We start from the raw sequence: 24,466 nt of genomic DNA, 5'->3' as shown, positions 1-24,466 counted from the left end.
TCCCATCCTTTAGTTTAAAACCATCAGCCTTTTCCTGTCACAACAGGCCCTGCTAAAAAAGTCTGTCCCCATCTTTCTTATAGGCCCCTTTAAGTACTGAAAGGCCACAATAAGGTCTGCCTGAAGCCTTCTCTTCTCCAGGCTGAACAACCCCAACTCTCTCAGCCTGTCCTCACAGCAGAGCTGTTCCAGCCCTCTGATCATTTTTGTGGCCTCCTCTGGCCCCTCTCCAACAGGTCATGTCTTTCTTGTATTGAGAACTCCAGATCTGGACACCAAACTCTAGGTGGGGTCTCAACCATGTTACAACCACCCAGTATTTCTTCGGCAGTCCCAGTGGATTCCAAATTCACCACAGAAAGTGGCAATTCGCTTCATTTTGTTTCTTCATCATCAGGTTCGAAAGCATCTTCGCAGCATGGGTTGCTAACCTGACAGAATTTCTGCTTAACATCTTCACATTCCTGGAGATCATGGATCTTTCTTGAAGCCAGCTGGAAAACTGGTTACATTTTTGAATCTTTTTTGAAAATTCCTTGGAGGTGGTGAAAACTATGAGGAAAGGCTGAGGGAGATGGGATTTTTTAAGGTCTAGAAGAGTAGGCTTAGTGGATATCTTATCAAAGTAAAAACATGACAGGCAGAAGTAAAAAAAAAATGGAGCTGGCGTCTTCTCAGTGAGGCTGAAAGGCAGAACAAGAGACAAACGCCACAAATTTAAGAACAGGAAATTCCATTTAAATGTTAGAAAAAACACTTTTTTTACTGTAAGAGTGTCCAAACATCAAAACATTGCATGGACAAGTCGGACAAGTGGGGTCGCCATCCTTCAAGATACTCAAAACCTGCCTGAACAAGACCCTGACAACCTGCTCTGCCTGACTGTGCTTTGAGTAGTGGAGCTGGACCAGATGACCTTCAGAAGTCCATTCCAACATCATCTCTACTCTGCTTCTATGAAGTTTTCCTTATTCCCTTACCCTGAGCTTATTCTTGTGCAGTTCCACTATTTTGCATCGTCTTTTAAGCCTGAGGATGTTCTTGGCAGCAATCATTGTTCCAATAGTGTCAGTTACACAATTAAAATGGTTGGCATCTTGCAACTCAGGAAGAGTTACTGAAAAATAGAAGAAAAATAAATCCTGAAGGAAGGTGTCCAGCTGATTTTGTCATTGTTAACAGCGAAAGTCACTCTGGAAACAAGGAAACAGTTAAAACAATCTCATGAACTGTGAAGGAAAGGAAGGTATACTCTTCAGGATCTCATAAGTTTCTGTTAATTTGCTTTATTTTTAGCTATGTTCTCAAATTATTTGATTTTCTAGCTTTTAGAAGTTTCATAGAAATTACCAGGCAATACATGAAACAGAACAACTCTTCATGCCTTACGTAAATCTGCTAATACATTTACTTGTAGCTCACTATAGCTGCAGTGACAGAGAAGTATTTATGGTTGCAGCCCATTGATTTCCTAACCAGATTAAAGTCACAAATCAAGAATGTCAGGAATGCCTAATTTCTTAATTCTTGCATGGTTATGAAGCTCCACACCTCCTAAACTCTGAAGCCTCTCTCCATTCTTGAGGAATACAGTGATTCATTGCTAGAATAAAATAACCTGATTCTTATCCAGCACAGTCAAATAATTGTATCCATATAATAAGTTTTCTTTATGTGCATTCACAAATCACACACCAGCTTCTTTATTTCAAACTGACTGTTCTTATTCCAGGAATTCACTGACTGAGAGCAACCAAGAGGGTGTACTATACTTTTGCCAGTGTTGGGGACTATGCAGGTAGACAGGTGGGAGTGTTGGAAAGTACTGCGGGTACTGTAAGGGCAAAGAGTTCTTCATCTTCTGCGTTCTGTGGTGTGAATGTTTTTGTAGCTAATCCAGCTCCAAGAGGATTAGATACAAGTAGATAACTCCTCTTTTTTTTTTTTTTTTGAAGTCTGTGTAGTTCTGTGCTAAAGAATCATTTCAGTGAGGCTGAAGGGTGTCAGGCAGAGTACTCTTCAGATTCTGGCCGTGGTCGAAGAGAATGAGACCCTCATGATCTCTCACTTTTATACGGTGTATGACATGTATGGGATGGAATGCTTAGTTGGTTGATTTTAGTAACCTGTTTTGTCCATCCCTCCTTGGAAACACGCCCCTCTCACTTATGGGATGTGCAAAATTAATCAGTAACCTTGGCTGCCATAGCAATAAGTCTAAACCTTGGGCTCTTCTGCCTAACATTGCTACTGATATCAGCTCCGGAGCAAACAGCATCTGAAAAACATGCAGCCAAATTCAGAAAAGTGCAGTTACTTAGAAGAACCTAGCTGAAAGGAAAATTCACTAAAAGAGAAACTGATCTTGTCTTTAACAAAACCTGGAGAAAGGAATACTGGAGTTTGAAACAGATGCTTAAAATAAACATCAACTAGTAAAAGTTACAAAAATGTTCTGTTTTTACAGCATAGAAAAGTTAATTCAGGCTGTAGAAGAAGATATTGAGCGTGAAAAGGTTGTAGCAGAAGACATAATAAAAGACATGTCACAGGAAGATCAAACTAAATACATAGAGATGAAGGCTGCAAATGAAAAACTCTCACAGGTTGGTTTGTTTCATTGTATTTACCTAAAATGCTTCCCAGTCTGGCTCCATTGGTTCCAGATGCAATTCAAGTATTAAAGAGCTTGCTGGTACCTTAATCAATTGTAGAAGTGCCAAAAAATATATAGAGCAATTGACTAAAACCAAATACTTTTTGATGTTCATAATTTTCCTTTTGAATTTGGGGACTGACATGCAGATTTGAAAAGCCATAGTAGTGCTTAGATGTTTCATCATGTGTAAAAAGCAAACAAAAGGGAAAAACCACCCTAGCAATTTTCTTGGTTCGCTTAAGTAGAAAGTTTTCTTCCTGTTTGCAAAAGTGAATCTTACTGGTTTTTGTTGTTGTTCTTTTCCATCTGAATGTATCAGAAAAATGAACTGGGCTTTGTAAAATTTTTGTGACTTCACTAATTCTAATATTAACAAAAGCAGTAAGATTTCTAGGTTCTCTGGGATCACCCAGATTCAGGCATACAGTCTTAGAAAGCTTCACTGTATAGTCTGTACAGAGAGACAGGCATCTTCCCAGCTGTCTTAGGATGGGCTGAGTCACTAATCAGGGCCTACCTGTCTCTTTCTGGACTATGAAGGAACTGTGGTGGCTAGGTCAGATTGTAAAATCTGACTTGAAATTTCTGAAGTAGAAGTGATAAATTCCACCGTCGGTACCGATTTTAAGAAAAATAATGGAAAAGGGGCAAACAATTTTTTTGTTACAGCCCAACTGCAAATAACAATGATAAGAGTTTATCAGTAAAGTTGGATTGTGAAAGTAATTGAATGTTATATCTGAGTTACTTGGAGAAGATGGACACAATATTATTGTCTTTTAAATTTTTAAGAGCACTGATGAGATGTTTTACAGCATTTTATAAATACTAAGTTGCAGGATGTAAAGTAATGTTGCAGAATGTAAAGCACTCTCATCAAGTAGTAATTCTTATCTCAATTTTGCATTTTTTTCCTCTTTAGGAAATGGTTGTTCAACAGCAAGAGTTGCATGCACTAAATGTAAAGGAGGAGGCTCTAAGAGCTGTATGTATGATAACAGGTGGTCTCTCTACCAATCTTTGGTGAACTCTAATGTAAAAATACGGTAGAATCTTTCTTCCTAAATTTTCAGACACTGTAGGATCATGCTCTAGAATGGGAAGGCAAAGCTGCCTCTCTCTTTTCTACCAATAATTTCATAGAATCATAGAATCATAGAATGCTAGGGATTGGAAGGGACCTCAAAAGATCATCCAGTCCAATCCCCCTACTGGAGCAGGAGCATCCAGATGAAGTTACACAGGAAGGTGTCCAGGCAGGTTTTGAATGTCTCCAGAGTAGGAGACTCCACAACCTCCCTGGGCAGCCTGTTCCAGTGCTCTGTTACCCTCACTGAGAAGTTTCTTCTCAAGTATAAGTGGAACCTCTTATCTTCCAGTTTAAACCCATTACCCCTTGTCCTACCGTTGTTTGTCACCAAGAAGAGCCTGGCTCCATCCTCGTGACACTCACCCTTTGTATATTTATAAACATTAATAAGGTCGCCCCTCAGTCTTCTGTTCTCCAAACTAAAGAGCCCCAGCTCCCTCAGTCTTTCCTCATAAGGGAGATGCTCCACTCCTTTAATCATCTTGGTTGCCCTACGCTGGACTCTCTCCAGCAGTTCCCTGTCCTTCTGGAACTGAGGGGCCCAGAACTGGACACAGCATTCCAGATGTGGTCTCACCAGGGCAGAGTAGAGGGGAATGAGAACCTCTCTGACCTACTAACCAACCCCCTTCTAATACACCCCAGGATGCCATTGGCCCTCTTGGCCACAAGGGCACAGTGCTGGCTCATGGTCATCCTGCTGTCCACCAGGACCCCCAGGTCCCTCTCCCCTACACTGCTCTCTAATGGATCATACCCCAACTTATACTGGAACCTGGGGTTGCTAAAAACTGTTTTTACTAGATGTCAAGTACAAAATTTTGGTAGCAATAGTGACGTTTCCTTGCTTTAGTTAATCACGTGGTTTCAAATGTCTTGTGTGACATTTGATTTGGAATAACTCTATGCAGATAAACATGAAATTATCATTCTCATCCTTCTTAGGGATTTGTGAGACCTAGTTTTTCAGTATATTTTCAGCCTTCAGGATGTGTGAGAATTATTTTTGTGTTCCACATTCCATTTCATAAGCAACACTTGAAGCATAACTGGTACCTGCTAGGATATTTTTTATCCCACATACATATATAAACACAGACTTCTAATACACTGTCATATTGCTAGATTGAGGTAAATTTTCTTGTATTGAGTCCTTCATGGATAAAAGGATCTATGGGCTGAAATGTACAGTCATGTATCTATTCAGCAAGTATAATTTTCAAATACTACTAGACATTTTTCTGGTTATTTTGAATACTGTATATGGTTTATGATCCCCTAGAAATGATGAAGTAATAAATCTACTCAGGAAATTGACCTGAGGATGAACTCATAAAGCAAGAAGTAGCTGACTGAGATATTCCACTCTAGAAAACACAATATTGAGAATATGTGTCATAAAGTTTATACTGTCTCTGTACTGTTTGTAACAGATAAGCTTCACTTTCAAGGTATAGCTAAGTGTTTCTGAGCTGAAGCATAGTTTCTGCAACATTCTCTTACCATCTGAAAACAGCTAGTAGGTGTTTGGTTTTCCCTCCAGGAAATAGCACACTCTCAGGTGAAACAGGAGGCTGTGCAGCTGTATGAAAAGCTCCATGACCTCGAGGAGCGTCGAGATCAAATGATTGTGGAGGATAAGAACATGGAATCTCCACAGGAGGAAAGAGAGAGATTACTAAAGCAGGCAAGAACATAAATTGTTATGCAAAAGATGTTCTGAGTCAGTATTTTAAAGGATGATAATATTTGAAAATACTTGAATTTGAATCTTGCCTTTATTTGCTCTTTAAGCAGCACAGATCATCTGAAATGAAGAACAGCTGAAGAACTGGCTGGATGGGGTGTTTAAGGTTCAGCCAAAACAAAATGAGTACAGTCAGATTTTCAGATGGTTGACTTGTTCCAATTCAGCAGACACGTTGGTATGGGAAAACTTACCGTATTGAACAGTTCTGTAACATAACTCCAGACAGTATCCTTGAGAGGTACCTAGTGTACCAATACAGGAACAGTTTAGTTTACAAGGGTCTATGCTGTGTTATGTAATTGTCCATATATACTATACGGATTATTGGACTGAAGGACACTGATAAGTATGTCTGATTTTTTTAACGTGTATTGAAAAAGCAGGAGATTTGGAAGACATAACATTTAAATCATATAGCTTCTTTTCAATGAAGAGGCATTGTTGGACAATGTGACAAGTTTGTGATTTCATATTCTGAGTTTCTGTTCCCTGTCTGCTGAATTAAGAATTTTTTTTATTTTCCTTTTTTAAATTTGTAGACTTTATTTCATACATTAAAGTTGTTACGCTTTTTTATAGGTTAAGGATGATAGTCAAGAAATAGCAAGCATGGAAAGACAGTGAGTAATCCCATTATGCTGTTGTTACAGACTACATTTAGACCCTAAAGACAGCTGAATTCCGTCACATATTTCTATGAACTTTTTGAACATAACCACGTTTTTGAGTCTCTGCTAGAGTTAACCTTCCACAGAGAACGGAATATCCTTCTGTTTGAGCTAAACAACTTCTATAGGGAATAGGCCATTTAGATCTGCAAAATAAGATACTTCCTTTCCTTATGAACATTCCTTGATAATATAAATTGGACATGGCACTGATATAAACTTCTTTAAGGCTGAAGACATTAATTTTCAAGAACTGCTCATCTGGGACATCTATGAAGTCGAGCCTATAGTACGCTGCAGTCACACTTTGAAGTGTTTTTCTGTTATGTGTTCTGAAAACCTAAGAGTTACAAAGTTGCTTGCAGAAAGTTCAGTTCTAAAGAGGAACATGGCATTGCTTCTTGATTCTTGCATATCAAACCTTTTCAGAAGATTTGCCAGAAACTCTGGTAAATGTTATGATACATAGTAATGTATTGGGTGGGGGGAGGTAAAGCAGTACAGTATTTTTTGTGATTTTGAGCCTTTTGATTTATCTCTTTTTACAGAAATTTCCTTTCTCACTTCGTCTGAATGTAGTACAATGTTTTAGTTGACAATTTATTTATTAATTTTGGTGAACACGTTGGTAATTTCTAAGGAATACAGTTCCTTGATGCAGTTCATCATTATGTTGTGCCTCTGCAAAGCTGTATAGCAACCAGCAGAGGGACCAGTTGAGTAAGTTAAAAACTACTGATGATACAGCAAGAACTGTTCTTAACAGAACAGACCAGCAGTACTTATATTTAATAGATATAGGCACTAATGTGACAGGTCCTTTACAAATACCTTTTATAATAACAGAAATTGTCCTGATAGTCTTTTGGGTTTGATAAAATTAGTTTTGCTATTTTTTATCCATGATTTTTCTCTCAATTTTTGTCTACAAGAGTAAATGTTTTACAACACATTTTTAATCTTGGGTTTCATTATCTATTTGTCAGGCTGACAGAAGTGAAAGAAAAAATAAACCATTTTAAAAAGGTCATTCAACAACTTGATATGGATCTGGAGAATCATCAAGGTAGTGTGACTAGACCCATAGCAGACTATGCAGAACTGCATCTCTTCATATTATAACACATTGTTGCGGACATTAGTTGCTTGAAACTCTTAGGCTTATGCAGATGTCCATTATTTACCATCAAAAAAAGTTTTGTGTCTAGGCGTGCAGGCTTCGCTTTCTGATGTGAGGAATGAGAAGTACCCACTTTATGGGCACATTTGTCAAGTTGATGTTGAGTAGTAAAACTACCATATAACATAACAGTACAGCTGTCTGGTTTTCTGTCCCAATTTTATTTTTAGGACTACTTGAGGAATAGAAGTTTATCTTGCTGGCAGCATTGCAGAACCAGCTCAGCTTTAGAATAGCTTTTATTTATTTTACCTGTTACATGATCCTATACACTGTCAGTGAATGAGGAGCTGAGAATGTTTAATAATTATATGTAAAGCAGACAGAATTTAGCACTATTTTTATCTGTCTTTTAAACTTCTTGGGTTGATTTTTGCAAGAAGAGTTTGCGAGCTGCCTAGAAATGGCCTTATCTTAGAAACTTCAGTAAACATCTGCTGCAGTATGTTAGTCTAGGTTAGGCTGGGATTTGCCCTAGCAATGGAAGTCATGTTCCTGTTTGAGCATAGGCCCTCAACAACTCTCGAAGATTCTCCCTAAAATAGAAATTTCTCCCATAGAAAAACTTCTATTAATTATAAAGAATCTTCTTTAGGTAGAAGTTACATAAATATGTGCATACATTCTGGAAAACTTTGTAAGAAGTTATGTAAACTCTGCAAGACCGATGAATTAATGTTACTGTATACACTTTACTTTCTATTCTAGTTTTTCTCAGGTGATCAATGTAAAATTTATCTCTAAACCTCTTCAAGGTGAACAAATAATTCTAAAATTTACCCTATAACAAATGTTTCATACACTTGTTTCTCATCGTTTGCATTACAAACTATTATATTTTTCTCCAGGTATTTAATTATTTTTCTGCAAATAATTATTAATATTAAGACTGCTTTATTAGCTTTCTTGTTTCCAGATAATATCATTGCCACATTTACATTTCTGCTTTAATTTTTCCTTTTTGTTTGGCTTGCAACTCTTTTTTTTTTGTATCTTTGGAGAAATGCAGAAGGTAAGAAGTGAGTAGCTTTTTGCATTTTATGGTTAGGTTTAAACACACAAACATTTGTTGCTGGACTGTATGTCTTTCACTGTTTCAGAAAAAGACCTCTGTTGAAGAAGAGGGTTTAAAACATATGTAGGGAGAAGTACCTGCTCTCTGTCAATATATCAGGAACAGTCAGGATATTCAGGATAAAGTTACCTTCTGGTATAATATAGATAGAATTATACCTGTGGTAAAGCATAAAGGAAATAAAAAAGATGATAATAAGGAGTTATTTTAAGACACAGAAATCTGAACTTCCAGAGTGCTCTTCTCTAGCAAGTGGAGAGGCAATCCCACGGAACCATTCATACTTCTGCTCTAAAACAGCTTCTTGGTGTGTCCTTAAGATTCCTGTCCTCTGTCCCTCCCCAGTCAACTTACTTCTGGCTCAGTATTTAAACTGTCTATTACAAAGCATTCCCAAAACTTCAGCTCCTAAACTTTTTTGGTTAAATCTAAGGTAAAAAATAACAACAACAACAACAAAAAAAACCTAAGGATTTTCTTAATGTTTCAGAATAAATATTTCAGTGCTAGGAACATTTTTGAACAGGAAAAACAAAAGAAACAGAACATAAATAGAAATAGCTATTTTTAGTTTTCACTTAAGAAAATCTAAATAAGTAAAAGTCACCTACTTATTAAATGTTCCGTATATTAGCAGTTACGTTAAACTGATTAGTCAAAATCAACATTTACTTATAACGGAATAGATTCAACACTTCATAAATTGCATGAGAGGCTAAGATATTCATGTCAAAATTATGTTTTAAAGAAAGCTTATCTTTAAAAACATTTTAAAGGTTGTGGTCTTTATTTCAGTGTTTTTTTCTTTAAGCGCTTGGTGGATCATTTAGCTTTCTGTTTCATGGCTCACTGTAACTGACTTTTCAAGACTAGAACAGGCTGAATTATTAAGTATTGGAGACTTGCCTTGCAAAATGAAAGAGAGAGTCCAGCAAGGAACAAAGACACAGCTGCAAGGAAGCTGGAGCAGAATCACAGTCCCTCAGGGACCCATGGCTGTTCTTATTGTTTGCATATACTAGATAAAAAGGAAAGCATGGGGGTGTACAAGTAAAAAGACCTGGAGAAATTTGCTTGCTCAGTTATATCTATATCTAGTTCATTCTTTTTCTTTGTATTCTTTAAAGTTACAAGTTTGTTCTGAAAATTAATCTGTGACCAAGACTCAAATAATTAAAAATTTAGATGTTTGTAACTTAAAATTATTATGAGCTAGCTGAATTGTGTCATCTTTTTGAAACTTGTGACAAATACATGAGTTATCCCACTTTACTATTGCATTTTAATTAGTTTATAGTCAGGAGTTGGATTTAAAGATGGAGTGAATTATGCATTGTATATTGTTCATTATTCCTAATACCACTATAAAGAATGTGTATGGAAATGTTCTTTTAAAATCAATTGTAGAAAGCTTTCTGTGCATTTTATTTTCCTATACCATTGCTGGTACAGTTTTCCTGTTTATTTCCCTGAGAATGTCACACTGTTGCTTATAAGCTGCATGTCCATATGGAAGTCCATTCGAATATGTGAAAGTGTCATTGATATGGCCCATATGTTCAACAGTTGCAGAAAGTTTTAACCATGGCACCCAAATACACAAAGCATTTGTTCTGTGAACTTCCTTTGTGTAAACCAAATATTTATTCTACTCTAAAAGGTTCTATAAATTGCATTGAGGCTGATTTATTAAGATAATTACCTTTTTTAAAAAAATATAAATGTATTACATAGTCAGTTGAAGTGACTACATTAAATGACATGGGATGAGTCCTGTAGCTTCTAGGCATGTACATTTTTTATTTTTAAAAGTGACATTTTGCCTACCTAAAGGAATCCAGGACTGAGGCAATATAAGTTTAAATTAATATCTCTTGCAGGAGAGGAAAATTGGAAATACAAGGAGCTGAAGAAGAGGGAAGAAAGCATGGACAGTAAGTTGTCTAATATACTTTAATTAGGCCTTTTTATAACACTGTTCTCCAAAATGTTGTAATATGACTTAAGCTACTGTGACACTGAAAGAAAGATCTCAGCTGACAATAGGGAAATACGGGTAAGAATGTACTTGTAGAGTTTCTGCATTTTCAAATTACCTGATTCCTGAGAAGCAGAACGGCAAAAGCTTGCTTGATCTTGATTTTCATATGAGTACAGACCATGAGAGTGTGGCCTCACCATCCTTCTGACTGTTTTGCTTTTAGTTCTGCTTCTACACTTCCTCACAGGATATTGATGTTGTTCCAGAGCTGTTTGAGAGTTTTGGAGGAACATGCAGGAATCTTGAAGATGGGAAAAGAGCAAATATGGTACCCGTCTTGAAGATGAGGAGCTAGGAAAGTGTAGACCAGTCATCTTAGTATCAATTTCCAGAAATATTGTGGAAAAAATGAGCAAGCAAACAATTTGTAAATATTACAGAAACAGGAATATTAATAACACTAGTATTGATTTGTCAAGAACAACAAACTAATTTCCTTCTTTGACAGGAAAATATTGCAGAAAAAGGGAGGAGGAGCAGACAATGTGTATTTTCACTTCAGTACATCTACCGCTGTCTCGTGTTCTAGGAAGCAAACTAGGGAAATATTGTCAGTTATTAACCTATACTGTGCATTTGATACAAAAGTATTAATTATGAAGGATTCACTGCGAAGATGGAAGGCTGCATTGAGTAGAGTTTTGCGGAGTGTCGGATGTTCAGGCTAGACAATATTTTTATTAATCAGTTGGATGACCAGCAGAGAGAGTAAATACATAGTTTCGCAGAACATGCTGCATCCAAAAAGCTGAAATCATGCTAGAGGACAGGGTTGGAATTTAAAATACTTATGGCATATTAGAAATGAAATACAAAAACGCTCAAAAAGGATTAAGTCTAAGTTTATACATTTGGGCAGAATAATGAACAGCAAAAATACAGAACAGGCAGCAGTTCATTAGGCACAGCTCTGTGGTATGGTTCAGAGTTACACTGGAAGAGAAAGTGAACATGCTGCAGAAGTATCACACTAACAGGGAAGAGAAAATACCACAGCAGTTGATACACGTAAGAGTGTAATTTGTCAGACACATTAAGTAATCATGTTCCCTATGCACTGAGGAAGGCTTCAGTTGGAGCATTGTCTCTGGTTCTGCACATAAAGAGGTTGGCAGTCCTGAAGAGAGACCGATGAGGGACATGGAAAGCATGATGTGCAAGGAAATATTGAAGAATCAATCTTTTATTTTAAAGAAGTTATGATAGTCATCAAGTGTGTAGAAAGTCTGTCTGAAATCATAAGTGACTAATCTGTCTGCATACACATGGAGGATAGAAAAGGAGTAGTACACCAATAGTTTCAACAAGATTTCAGGTTGGATATTAGAAAAAACTTCCTAACATTAAAACTCACAAAGTGTTGAAATAGATTTTTCAGGAGCATTGTAAAGTATCTATCATGAACTGTCTGTAAGAAGAGTATAGACAAACATCTGAATACTGACATAAAGGTTTTTTTTTTGTCGTGAAGGAAGTTAATTAATTAGATGACTTCTTACAGTCTCTTCTATTCAATTTTTTATGAATCCGTGAAACACATAGTGCTCAAATGAAACAAGGTTATTCAGACAGATGTTATGAGAAGGAGAGTTGCTTGCAGAAATGCGAGGGCGACGAATCATGGACCCCACACAATCCAATATGAATTCAAGTGAAGCCGTTTATTACTTGTTATAACTCTCCTTAAATATCTTTTTGACCTGCCCACGTGCTGTCCATGCATCAGAAGGCTACTTGTAATTGGTCAATAGCTGCTGTTCACGCGCCGCAAACTAATAGGTGATTGGATTACACAATTCTTACATAAGCTCTAATATTATACAAAATGTATCTATATTTTAGCTGACTTGCTGATTCTTTTCTTCACTAGACAGTCTTCCTTTTGTTTTACCCAAGGTTGTATAAAGTCACACAAGACACGTAGGCTGCTCGACTCTTGCTCTCTTGCTCTCTTGTTGAATACATAGGCCTCAGAGGCCTGTTCAGTTCAATTCCATACAATGTCCATTAACTTCAAGAAAATCACTCGAATGTCCCACACAGAAAGACAATGAAATTAGATGAAAATACAGACCTTGCTTAGTGTTTCTAAATAAATGAGGTTTGAAAAAAAATAAACCTAAAAAGGTCCAGAATGCCAAAGGAGAAAAACACTAGTCAGATCATATAGGTATAATTCTTAGGACCTAATTCTACTTTTTCAGGCTCAGTTTTATAAAATTATGTATTTGTGGATGTATAGTACTTTAGTTTTGTTCTCATTTCATGTTTATGAATGTGTGAGAATGCTTTTTTTTTTCATGAAGTTGCTTTTATTTCACTCCTTTGGCTTCCCTACATGTATGCTTTGGAAGATTCAATATCCTCATTGCCTATACCTTCCTTGGAAGCAAATAAATAGGTTCATCAAGATATTGCAATATTTAAGACCTCTTCCTAAGATAAATCAAAGTCCATGGCACCATGCATTAAGTTGAAGTGTCTCAGACCTCCACAAGAGAAAGATGTTAGTGAAGCCTTTGCCCACCACTAGAGCACTAAGCAGTTAAATGTGATTGAAAGATTTGTGTTATGTTATCAGAGTGATTCTATTTGTAAAAATTACCCACTTGATTATTTTTTAAAGGAAAAAATAGCTCAAACGTTTTAAACACAAAACATTAAGCAAGAATTTCAATACTGTTACTTTCCTTACTGCCTTTCCCTTAGTTCTGTTGTGCTCAAATATTTTCTTAGTGTAGAAAATACTTGTCTGTATTTCACAGCAGCAGATGGTATGAAATGTGCAGTTAAATGCCCTTTGAGTAAGGAACTCTTTTTGGAGCTGTCATTGTGACTCCTCATGTTAGAGTATGATTGTGCCATCTTTAAGATAAGACAAAAAAAGTTCATTCTTAAGGCCAAGAACATCACAGAGAGAAAATAAAACTTCCCTTTCTAAGGATAGCTTCATTTGCAGCCTGGGTACTGGAGAAAAGCAGACCTAGCAATAGTCTTATTCAGCACTTGGGACTTGACTAGTATTTTTAATTGTAGGCTTTTTAAGCTTTGGTTTTAACTATATTTCTGGTTCCTAGTTCACAGTAGTTTTGGCAAAAGGCAAACTTTCTTACATTCTTGGCAAGTACTGTTCTCTACAGTTCCCTATCAGTGTCAGGTGGACCGAAACTTTATTTCAGCTTTTCGAACCAACTGAGTCTGTATCAGGACTAGCTATTATTTTTAGCAGTCAGCTGTGCACATTACAGATGTGTTGTCTAATGCCATTTATTGACCTCTAAGAATTCCAAGTGTCTTTCATTCTGACATCTCTCCCTGAGAGGTAGCCTTTTTAGTATCTTAGTATTGTCCCCTGACTCCAATAATGCACTTTTTCCACTCTAGAAAGCTTTAGAAGCTGTACTCTGTGAAGTATCTCTGTTACCTTTTTCATGGACAGCATCGCAGATGATGTCAGATATTACAATAGTTTTCTTATGCATAAATGTTTTATTAGTAACAAATTTTAAAATTAGGTAAAAATCCTGGATGCTCTGGGATCCACAATTCTCTAGTCAGTCCTCATCCCTTCAGGATTTGTCAGTATTTCCATTAAGTGTTTCCTCCTGTTTTCTTCTCTCTTCCCAAATAACCCATCTTGAATTTACTGTTATCTAATCCTTCTTGCTAAAACAACCACTTCTGCCCTTTTTCATCCATCAAGAAAGTCTGCAAACTCTCTGTTTCCTGAGTGCTCCTGTGTACATAAGCTGTGTTTCGGGAGGGGACCCAACAGGAGAGGGATGATTATATCTTATAGCCCAAGGTGGCATCTTGATGGACCTCTGACTTTCATGTGGTGGCTCCAGCACCTTCTTTTCAATATGCCTGTCTGTCACCAGGAATACAATGTAGTATGTCTAGGACACAAACACAGAGCACATACCACCACTACAACTGTCTTGTCAGATTCAGTTGGACACTTATCAGAATGAGCATAAATTAGAGATGTAGCAAAGGGACATTATACATAAAGAAACAGATGATACCAGGTGATGATTAGTCTCAGGTCTTTAGCAGTGTTTGGCATTTAGTCCAGGCCATTCGAGTTTGTGAAGCAACTTGTTTCATTTATTTAGTAGCCCATGTTGATAGCTTTCAGAAATATGAAGACCAACAGCTGCTGGGACAAGCATTCAGAAAGGTGTCAGAAATGATGGTGATGAAACTCCTTTCCCATTGGGTGGCAACCCTCACCTAAACAGTGTCTAAGAAGGCGCTTAGCTCATGTCAATAATCAGCCAGATATGCATCTCTGGAAAAATTGCGGTATTTTTCATTCCAGCCTATAAGCTGGCAAGTTTCAAGGACTCTACCACCTGTCTCTCAAATAAACTATTAATCTTCAAGTAACCTGTCTGAAATTGTACAGTTTATCAATTTAATCCAAAGTTTTGACTGGAAACAAGTGCTTTTGCTGTACCCATGGAAGTACCAGCCTTCTTTATTATGTTTGTTCATCCCTAGATTTTCTTGAAACATTTGAAGAGGTGAAGAACCAGGAATTGGAACGAAAGGCCCAAATAGAAGCCAGCATTGTTGCACTCCTGGAGCACTCAAGCAGGGTAAGTACATTTCCCTCCTTCTGTGGCAAGCTACAAATTTAGAAGCACAGAACAGAATTAATGGATAAAGAAGGATGATGGTTTTTATCTATTATCCAGTCAGTATCTGCATAATAATTTCTTAGGAGAACTAAACTTAAATCATCTACAGCTGTAGGAAAAAAAAAAAAAAAGATAAAAAATGAAAGATTTGTTTAATTTCTGTTCATTTCTGGGGAAAGAGTTTTGAATATTGGACAATACTTGTGACCAGAATAAAAGAAATCTTTGCATCTTTTCTATAACTCATAATCATTGCTACAATTAACATTATTGCATTAAGTATAAACATTTTGGAACAATGCAAATAAAATCACTGCAATATTTTGTCTGGAAATCTCAGTTAATGGATATTCTATCACTACTATTAAGTTATTGACAACATTCCACTTGTTCCTGTGATCTGCTAAAATTATGTCTGGAATACCTTGCTATGCAATACTTAATGTAAACACTTTAGAAATTGTTCCTGTTTGCATTCTGTTCTTTTTTTGCACTTTCAAAAGAGTTTTAACATTTTTGGCTCACATAGGGTTTTTTTTACCTTATAGAAATCCCTCGGGTAAGTAATATTTTGGTTATATCATCACTTTAATTATCTTCTAACTCTTTTAGTATGGTATACCATAAAGTATATTTAGTCAATGACACTTTAAAAGATATAGATATGGCAACACAGTTTAAATTTGCTGCATTTTTGTTTCATCTTCACTGGTCTTTTACCAAAAGTCGACAGAATGAAAATCATTTACATTTAAATCACTTCAGACTACTTCCAGTATTTTCAGTCTCTGTAGTACAAAAGCTGAATAACAGACAGTGTACTAGGACAGGAGAGTTTTTTACTTATCCAGTTACCATTTGTTGTTTCAAAGATATGGTGTATTCTCATTATTGTTATTGGTAACACACAGAATGTGAACCGTATGAAACAAATTTCATCTGTTACCAATCAAGAGCTGAAGATTATGCAGGAAGACCTCACTTTCAAATCAAGTGAAATGCAGAAATCACAGAGCACTGCTAAGAATCTGATTACAGGTAAGATCAGCAATGAATTTCCAAATTCATTCCTTAAACAATAAAAATTACCTGAGTTGTTACACTAATAAAAGTGCAAGGTCAGTGATCTCCAAGTATTAAACTACAGTGGCAAGTTGACAAATTGAAACTGTTGTGGATAACAAGTTATTTATATTCCTCAGGAGTATTTCACTTACTGTTATCACTAGATGATCAGCTTCCTGGCACAGATATACGTTAAACGTAGGTATTTTAATACAGGGGTACAAAGTTCTGTGACCTAGCAGTTTGACTTTACTAATATTCACCTCAAAATAAATGCTTTTCACAATCTTAAAATAGTGTTTAATAAATTGAAGTAGAGACTTCCACAGTTACCTGTGTATTATTTGTAAATGTAGTTCTCTGTGTCACTTACTTATGATTTGTGCTTTTCTGGAAGGGTGTGTACCATGGGAGAGTAACTTGGAACAACAGTGAATAGCTTTCAAATTCTCAGGCTTTGATTCCGAGAAGTGAATATGCATTTTGACTTCATTTTCGAAATACTCATATAATTAAGTGTAAGAATGCACAGGATCTTGCCTGTAATTTCAAAAAGCAGACAGTATTTTTATTTCCATAACAAATATCTATTTAGTTCTTTATTTGCACTGTTTATAGTGCAATTGTTCTCATAATTCTAAGCTTTGCCAATATCATTATTGGTTCAGCAAGCCTTTCCTTGTTTGTTTGGTTGAAAGGAAGGGGCAGGAATTAAGAACCATAAATCATTTTGTTAGAAGGCTATTACATGCTATGCTTGGTCGTAATTTTCAAAATAGGAGCCTGTGTTGTAACTTCAGAGTAGTTACATGCACGTAAGAAGTAAAACACAAAGTGTTACAGAAGAGGGTTGTTCGGTTATGTGTTTGATCATTTAGTGTTCGTTCACTTGTCTGCAAATGCTAATTTTGCAGTTCTAGCGTAATTTAAAAAGCTGGGCCATATATTAGAAGTTCAAGTATGATTTTTTGTTCTTTCATGTAAGCATCAATTCTTATTACTTTACAGTCTAAGGATGTTCCAGAAGCACACAACACTACAGAGACATTATTGAAAACCATATTTCTTTCTTTGCGAGAGAAGGAAGTTATAGTACAAAATTTTTAGCAGATCATTTAGATGATCCATAAGTAAACTTCTGAAAGCACAGAGACACAGAAAGTGTAATGAACAATTTAAGATTCTTTCAAAAATGTTCAGTTTGCACAGTTGAAGTTCTTCCTAACCCTTGAATTACACCACAGTTGTCTTCAGAGTTGTGTTGCTGTGGTTAAAACCTGGATTTCCACATTTTCTTGCTGTAACAAAGATATAAAAACTCCACCAGGAAAAAAAAAAGGGGGGGGGAAAGGAGAAAAAAAAAAGGAAACCATGAAGAGTAAACAAAAGTGCTGATGGCATAGTTTCCCAAAAACATTTCCCTGGGTCACTGCAGTTTGGTCTGAGAGTTTGCTACTGTGTACACACTGCCTGCTAGACTCTGAACTTGATGGCCTATCAGAAGGAACTGGGCTGCATCCTCTTCCTGCCTCTTCCCCCAGAGAAGTTTTAAGCTTTTTAGCTCTGAGTTTTTTTCATTGAGGCTCTTGCTGCATAAGGATGAAATTCACCCGTTCCAGTTTCCCTTTTCTCCAGAGTGTGAATGCGTAGGAATAATCCATTGCTGTCTCACCACAGTTTTTATCAGTATATAGGTAGAACAGTCTAAGAATCCTTTCTGGCTTATTTACATTTTTATTACTCTTTACAGGTAAAATAAAACCCAATTAATCAACTATGTATTACTTTAAAAGGTATTAAAACAACTATATAAAAAGTGAAAGCACTGTGGTTAGTCCTAAATAAAGCCTTAAGAAAATCTGAAGTTGTCTTCTGCTATTTCCAATTTGAATTATGTTTGAAGCAAATTTGGCTATTTACTCTAAAACTAAGTCTTGTCATATAGAAGCAACATACATAAAAACAACATGATGCTGAAAACTAACAAAAATCATTTAAAAAGTTGTTTGCATTATTGCAGTCAACTTTTTGTAGGGTATCACCACTGCTTTAAGACTTGAAATTGACTGATGCTATAAACAACTTTAGCAGGAGAAATACCACACTGTGATACAGAAAACCACCACGTTTTCATTACTTTTCACTTACAGAGCATAATACAGTAATTGTAATATAGGAGTTTTGGCTGATGAGATGATTGTGAAGATCAAATATTTTCTTTCATTAACATTCTCATGAAATTCAAAATGAGAAAGGTATGTTTGTATTGCTTAAGTATGGAATAAACCATTATATATTGGACAATGTACTATGAAATAAAAAGTAATTAGAGTTTGTGTATCTGGTGATCTAGAGAGTGAGAAACTGCAAATGGACCTACAGAAGATGGAACTCTTGGAGGGCAAGATGGTTGATGAACTAGCTTCTCTTAAAGACAAAATTGAACAAACAAAAACGGAGCTGGAGGTCTATAATAATTTGCCAGCTCTGAAAGCATCAGGAGAAGAGAAGAAGAAGGTAATGAAAGGAATAAAACCTTGGATTATACAGAATTTGTGTGTTTTTGAGCACCTAGTGGAGGGGAATCCAGGTCTGTGAGTGAGAATCCTGACTGGTAGCTGAAAACTGGGTTTGCACACCAGTGCAAATGAAACAAAATGCTTGTCTGCTTATATATATATATGACTTCTTAACTGGGTACATGTAGCAGGCTAGCACCTGGGTACCTTTTGATACTTTCCTTTCTCAAAATTTCCTTTTTATTTTCGTGATGCATCTGAACTTTTTTGCTGTAAGTAATGACTACCCACAAGTTTGAATTTAGCAATCTAAAGACAGAACCCAAACAAAAAAGAAAAATCTGTCCTGTGTGTGTTTGCTCTAAGATGAACTCCATCTGGAGCACTTCCCATTTCACGTGATAAATTTCTTACAAATTCTTAACACCCATGTTCCTACTTGTGCTGATACATTATGGTCTAAGCCTACAACCTGGTTATAACTGTTGAATATTATCTTTAGGATAGAGTATGCTTTGCTAGAGAAAAGCCTTATGAGTTCTTTATGCATTTGATCTTGTTCGGAAAGGAAGAAGTAGCATCATGAAAGCTGAATTAAAATAGTTTATCTGTAGCCCACAGCAAATGAAGTCATCCATTAATTGGTTTGTGTTGTTTTTTTTCCAACTAGAGACTCCAGGATGACAAAGAAAAACTAACAAAACGTAGCCATGCTTTCAAGAAAATAATGGAGCACTTGAATACAGAATATGAGACACTAAAGAGAGAGCTGCAAGAGAACGAGACACATTCTCAGGTATAGCTCAAGCTACGGATTATGTCTTCAGCTGTTTCTATAGAAGTTTTGGTGTTTTCATGCACATGAAGTATTTCATAGAAGGAATCAGTTTATTTCTTCTCAGGGAGTGTTTGAAGTTATGTATTGTAAATGAATAGCCATATTTTCTGTTTTCAAACAGAAGTTAATATTGTATCAATAAATTTCAGGTAAGCTTTGGATTTCAAAGTTACTAGGCAGAGTTCTTTCTGAGCTCAAAAGTTGCATGAATCCTTTGTTAAAGTGTTTGTATTAATCTTGCTCAGAACTCTCCCCCTTTTACCCTTCCTTTGCTTGAGGAGTTTTGAGGACCAATTTAGAATGAAACTTGAGGGAAAAAAAATGTCATTGCTAATTAGGTAACATCACTTTTGCTTTTACAGTTTTATCCTGCGAGCTGTACTGTTCAATTCCTTTCCCTTTTCCAAGTCTTTGTGTTCCTTGCAAACCACTGAAGTTTTAATTTTGCTCAGACTTCTTGAAACCCAAGGAACTTTGGTATATGAGTATACTTACATTAATATTCCAAAAGTGAATCAGGAAAGAAGCTGTTTATAAACCCATTGCAGCTTTGATTCTTCCGTTAGAAACACCCATAATTTGCTGTCATTTTGGCAACAGAACTTTACTGGCATGTATATTTGAATGCACAGAAGGAAGATGTTGGATAACCTCAAAAGAAGCTGAAAAATAGAAATAAACTGTTTTATCTGCATTTCGCTGATTTTTATTGTTTCAGGTTGTTGATGTCTTTGTCCTTTGAAACTATTACTTTTTTCTAATTCAGTTGAAAGCTGAAGGTGATATTTGTACATGTTTAACTTCCTTCTGGAGTGAACTTTATGGAATGAATGAGAGGGCATAGTTTGAAATGAAGAGCTATATGTATACATTCGTAGCATATGATTATTGTGGGCTGACTCAAGGGTGATGATGTAAATCCCCACAGCTCTATGCCAGAGTCTGCAAGACTTCAGATTTTTTTTTATACCACGATCAGATTCTCATTCCTAGAGATCATGTAAATGAGAAATGGAAACCCAGCCAGTTAAAATACTTGCATAAACATGCTAAAATATTTATATAAAATAGTAGTTGTACAGCATTTCTTTTAGCTTAATAAAAAGATTTTAAGTAGAATGTTGCAATATTTTCCTAATTTATTAACATATTTTCCACTGAAAGTTGTCTCAGAGTGATTTTTAGTTTTTACATTTAAAAATAACATCTGCATATCCTGAAATGCAGAACCTTGAACAGTAGCATCAGAAAAACAAATATTATAAAATGGTATTGCAAGGAAGCAGCCATCGATATAATGTCCACATTAGTTTCCTGTTGATGCTGAAAGTATTGAAGAAGTGCCAGCACTTAATCCACACTCCTACAATCTTCTCGCTGCAGCTCTGTTCTTATCACAGCTTCTGGCATCAGACAGGAAACTAAACTATGGAAGTAAGGAAGTTTCTTCTGTATAGCTCAAACTCCAAGACAGTGTCAGGAAATATTGTATCTTTGGTGATTTTAGATCTTACTGATTTTAAGAAGAGATCGTTTAAGTGATATGAAGTAGAATGAGAATTAGTATCTCTCTGCAGTGTTCGCATTTTACTTCTGACTTGCTTACACATTTCGCTATACAATAAGTCTTGAATTCTCTTTTGATTTTTTCTATCTACTGATGCAGTTGCATTCAGTGCTTTTTTATAAATATATGTATGAAATGCTAAATTATATACAGGTTATTCTTTTACAGCTTTAAAAATAATTTTGCCATTGTTTCTCTTTTTTTGTGTGTGAAATAACTTTATGTTATCGGGTGGTAGAGTACACGGTATTAATACAACATCTTTGGGAGATTCTCTGTATACAGTATGTGTGTAATAATTAAAATTTTTATTTTTGGCTCTTTTTGTGTTTTCAGCTTACGAATTTGGAGAGGAAGTGGCAGCACCATGAGCAAAATAACTTTATGATGAAGGAATGTATCCTTTTCTTTAAGAAATAGAGTTAAATTCACACACTGTATTAATTGAGGAAGAAGTCTGTTTCCTCCAGCAAAATAAGACAGGACAGAATGAGGAGCAGGAGACAAGGGAGAAGGGTAAAGGTGATGCTTTGCAAATGTCTGGTTAGCTGATAGATATTATATATAGCGAACTTGCATGTGTTGACTGAAACAATTTTGTGGCGTCCTAGAGCCATAAGATTTGCCTTGCAATCCAGAGTTTTTCGTGTTGGATCTGTTTTGCCACAAGGTTTCAAATGAAGATCATCTTCACATCTGTCCGGTCCTATCTGAAATTATTCATCAAATGTAGCACTGTTTGATAATCTGTATAGCATGGTGACTGCATAGTATTTTCCTATCAAATGAAAGAGAAATTGCATATTAGAGGAAAAAAAAACAGATAAATGTGGTAAGATACAACAAAGAGATACTTTACCTGCAACATAGGTTGACCTGGGGGAAATGCATTGTAGCTCTCTCATTATGTGATATTAATTAAAGAGTTACATTGCACTAATCATGTAAGACCTTCCAAAATATCAGCAAAATCTTATTTGCTGCAAGTGACTTTCATAAGGTAGTTTTGGAAATTAGCTAAAGGACTGAAGTGTTTTTTTTAATTAGAATTGGCGGTTCTTATCTTGTACAATTCTCCATAGTTATTGTCGAGAGCTGAGTAGGGCATATTTGCATTTCTGTATTCTAGGGACTTTGAATTCACTGCGATAAAATCACTCCTTTAAAATGATATAGGAAACAAAACAAAAAAAAAAAAGAAATTTCAAAGCTGCATAGAACCACTATTATACAATTACACTAAAAGCATAATTGGTAAAAGTAACAGTAAAATGAGACCATATTGTCCAGTGTTGTGTTTTGGACAAGGGACATTGCGTCATGGCTCCGAAAATGGCACAAGAATATACTTCAGGCAATTCTGTAATAGCGTAGCATTGGGGAAAAAATAATATAAGATCTGCATATAGCATTATATTTTTAGTATACCAAATATCCCATTTCTCAGATCTGATTAGTGCTCTAATTCTTAGAAAAAATATGAAAAAAGTCTTGGACAACAGAACGTAATTGGAGTCACCTCCACTAAGAAGAAGGCTCTACAGGAATATTTTATTAAGGCAAGAATCTTAGATGTTATTTCTTCTAACAGAAAAAAAAAAAAAAACACACAATAAAACCCAAACACACAAACAAAACAAAAAAAGCACCAAAAAAACCCAAACAACAACAAAAAAAAGCACACAAAAAAAAACACCTCCAAAACAAACTAAGAGAAAAAGTTGATCAAGATATTAAAAGTGCCTCCTAACTTGCTATGATGTATTATCTATCAATGCGCAGACCCTTATACAGAGTTTCATGACTGCTTGGGCTAGTGGAAAGAAAGGTCCTGTTTTCTTGGACTGGGACTTCTGTAGCTGGAGTTCCAAAGTGCCAGGCTGTATGGCTGTGAATAGCTGAATTCCTCGAAATGGTTTTGTTTGCAATGTGACAATGGGCAGAGTCTTCCACAAGGGACCTCTTGCCTATATGTATAAAACCAAAACTGACTCAGGCATGTGATCTCTTCTTTTTCACCATGCTTGGCATGAGATGGCAGATAGTAAATGGGTGTTAAATCTTCTACACCAAATTTGAGTTTTTCCATAATTTGCAACCCCTGACAGTTTTCACAGAAGGAAACTTAACTGTATTGTCGATCTCTTATGATCTCTAATTACACTAATATTTATACTAGCACTTTGTTTCCTTAAATTCTTTTAATCAGTCATAGCAACAAAAAGTCAAGAGAGTGACTACCAGCCAATAATGAAGAACGTGAGAAAGCTGGTCACAGAATACAACAAAGCTCTCATAGAAGCTTTACAGAACACCAAGAACTGAACCCAGGCACTTCCTTCCTGCCCCAGTGGAGCAACAATGAGAGATGTGCACACGCAGTATGGAAAGCTGGACTACTGGGCTCATTTGCTCACCACTGGAGCAACAGATATTTGTAAAAGTATATTTCTAGGCTTTCAGAAGTCACAGGTTTTAACAGTTTCCGTCCTTTTGCAACATTTAAAATTTTTAGAACTTCTGAACTTTAGAAGCTTGTAGAAATAAAAAGGAAATACTGTACCTGTACAGTGAGTGTAAAATGATCAGAACATTTTACTGAGGCCCATTGCTGGATTGCATCTCAAATGTGAAACTTTATACAGTGAACCTCTAAGTATCTTGTATTCCTACCCCTGCCAAACAGGATAGGCTCTCATACACATTATCTTAAATGAAGTGGATAAGAAGATGAATAGTACTATCAGCATACCATACCTGTTTAAATAGCAATTTATAAAAGTAAGGAAAACATCTGAGGATGAAAAGCATCCTTTTAAATCAGAACTGCTTCAGAATATGAAGTCTTATAATAAAAGCAAATGTACTTTATATCTGTCAGCAAATTTTCATTTTCCCAACTGATTAATGTCCTTATTTTATATTTTTATGTAATTATAAGGAAAGAACAGTGATAAAACTAGTGAAACATGGCTAGTACTGACCTTATGCAGAGCATTTTTATTTTCTAGTGTTCATCAATAAAAAAAAAAATAAAAAGGGAAATTATTTGTATTTTCCACAATCTTTTTTCTTTCCTCAGCCTTCAAGCTGCAGTGTCATATGCAACCTCTACAAAAACATTTATTGAGATTCATCATTGAACAAAACCAGGACTGATACAGAATCAACAATGTGCTTTATAATACAGAAATTTCAGAAAACATTTACATAAAACAAAATTTCTATTTCCCTCACAATCTACATGTAATCTAATCTACTTATTGATAATTTCCTCACCATGATATGTTGAAAGCTAGTCCCAATCAAAGAGAGAAATGTGCAGTTGACTATAGATGGGAATCTTAGCCAGTCAGTAACCTAGCCTT

General features: G+C 35.9%; 1 protein-coding gene across 3 annotated transcripts in view; it reads left to right on the top strand.

Moving 5' to 3' along the window:
* IFT74 (intraflagellar transport 74) overlaps positions 1-24,152 on the top strand; it is a 39,133-nt gene extending 14,981 nt beyond the window's left edge. For all 3 annotated transcript variants that reach the window (XM_065046314.1, XM_065046315.1, XM_065046316.1), the window contains exons 9-20: positions 2,468-2,606; positions 3,582-3,644; positions 5,293-5,436; positions 6,079-6,119; positions 7,154-7,233; positions 10,303-10,356; positions 14,970-15,067; positions 16,021-16,147; positions 18,528-18,691; positions 19,364-19,489; positions 21,435-21,495; positions 23,308-24,152. In XM_065046314.1, coding sequence (XP_064902386.1) covers positions 2,468-2,606; positions 3,582-3,644; positions 5,293-5,436; positions 6,079-6,119; positions 7,154-7,233; positions 10,303-10,356; positions 14,970-15,067; positions 16,021-16,147; positions 18,528-18,691; positions 19,364-19,489; positions 21,435-21,495; positions 23,308-23,423 — 1,213 coding nt within the window. In that variant the 3' untranslated portion in view covers positions 23,424-24,152. The remainder of the gene's footprint in view (positions 1-2,467; positions 2,607-3,581; positions 3,645-5,292; positions 5,437-6,078; positions 6,120-7,153; positions 7,234-10,302; positions 10,357-14,969; positions 15,068-16,020; positions 16,148-18,527; positions 18,692-19,363; positions 19,490-21,434; positions 21,496-23,307) is intronic.
* Positions 24,153-24,466: the final 314 nt, after the last annotated feature.

Source organism: Columba livia, chromosome Z, assembly GCF_036013475.1.
Source record: "Columba livia isolate bColLiv1 breed racing homer chromosome Z, bColLiv1.pat.W.v2, whole genome shotgun sequence".
NCBI classification, from domain to species: domain Eukaryota; kingdom Metazoa; phylum Chordata; class Aves; order Columbiformes; family Columbidae; genus Columba; species Columba livia.
This window is presented reverse-complemented; position numbering and strand designations above follow the sequence as displayed.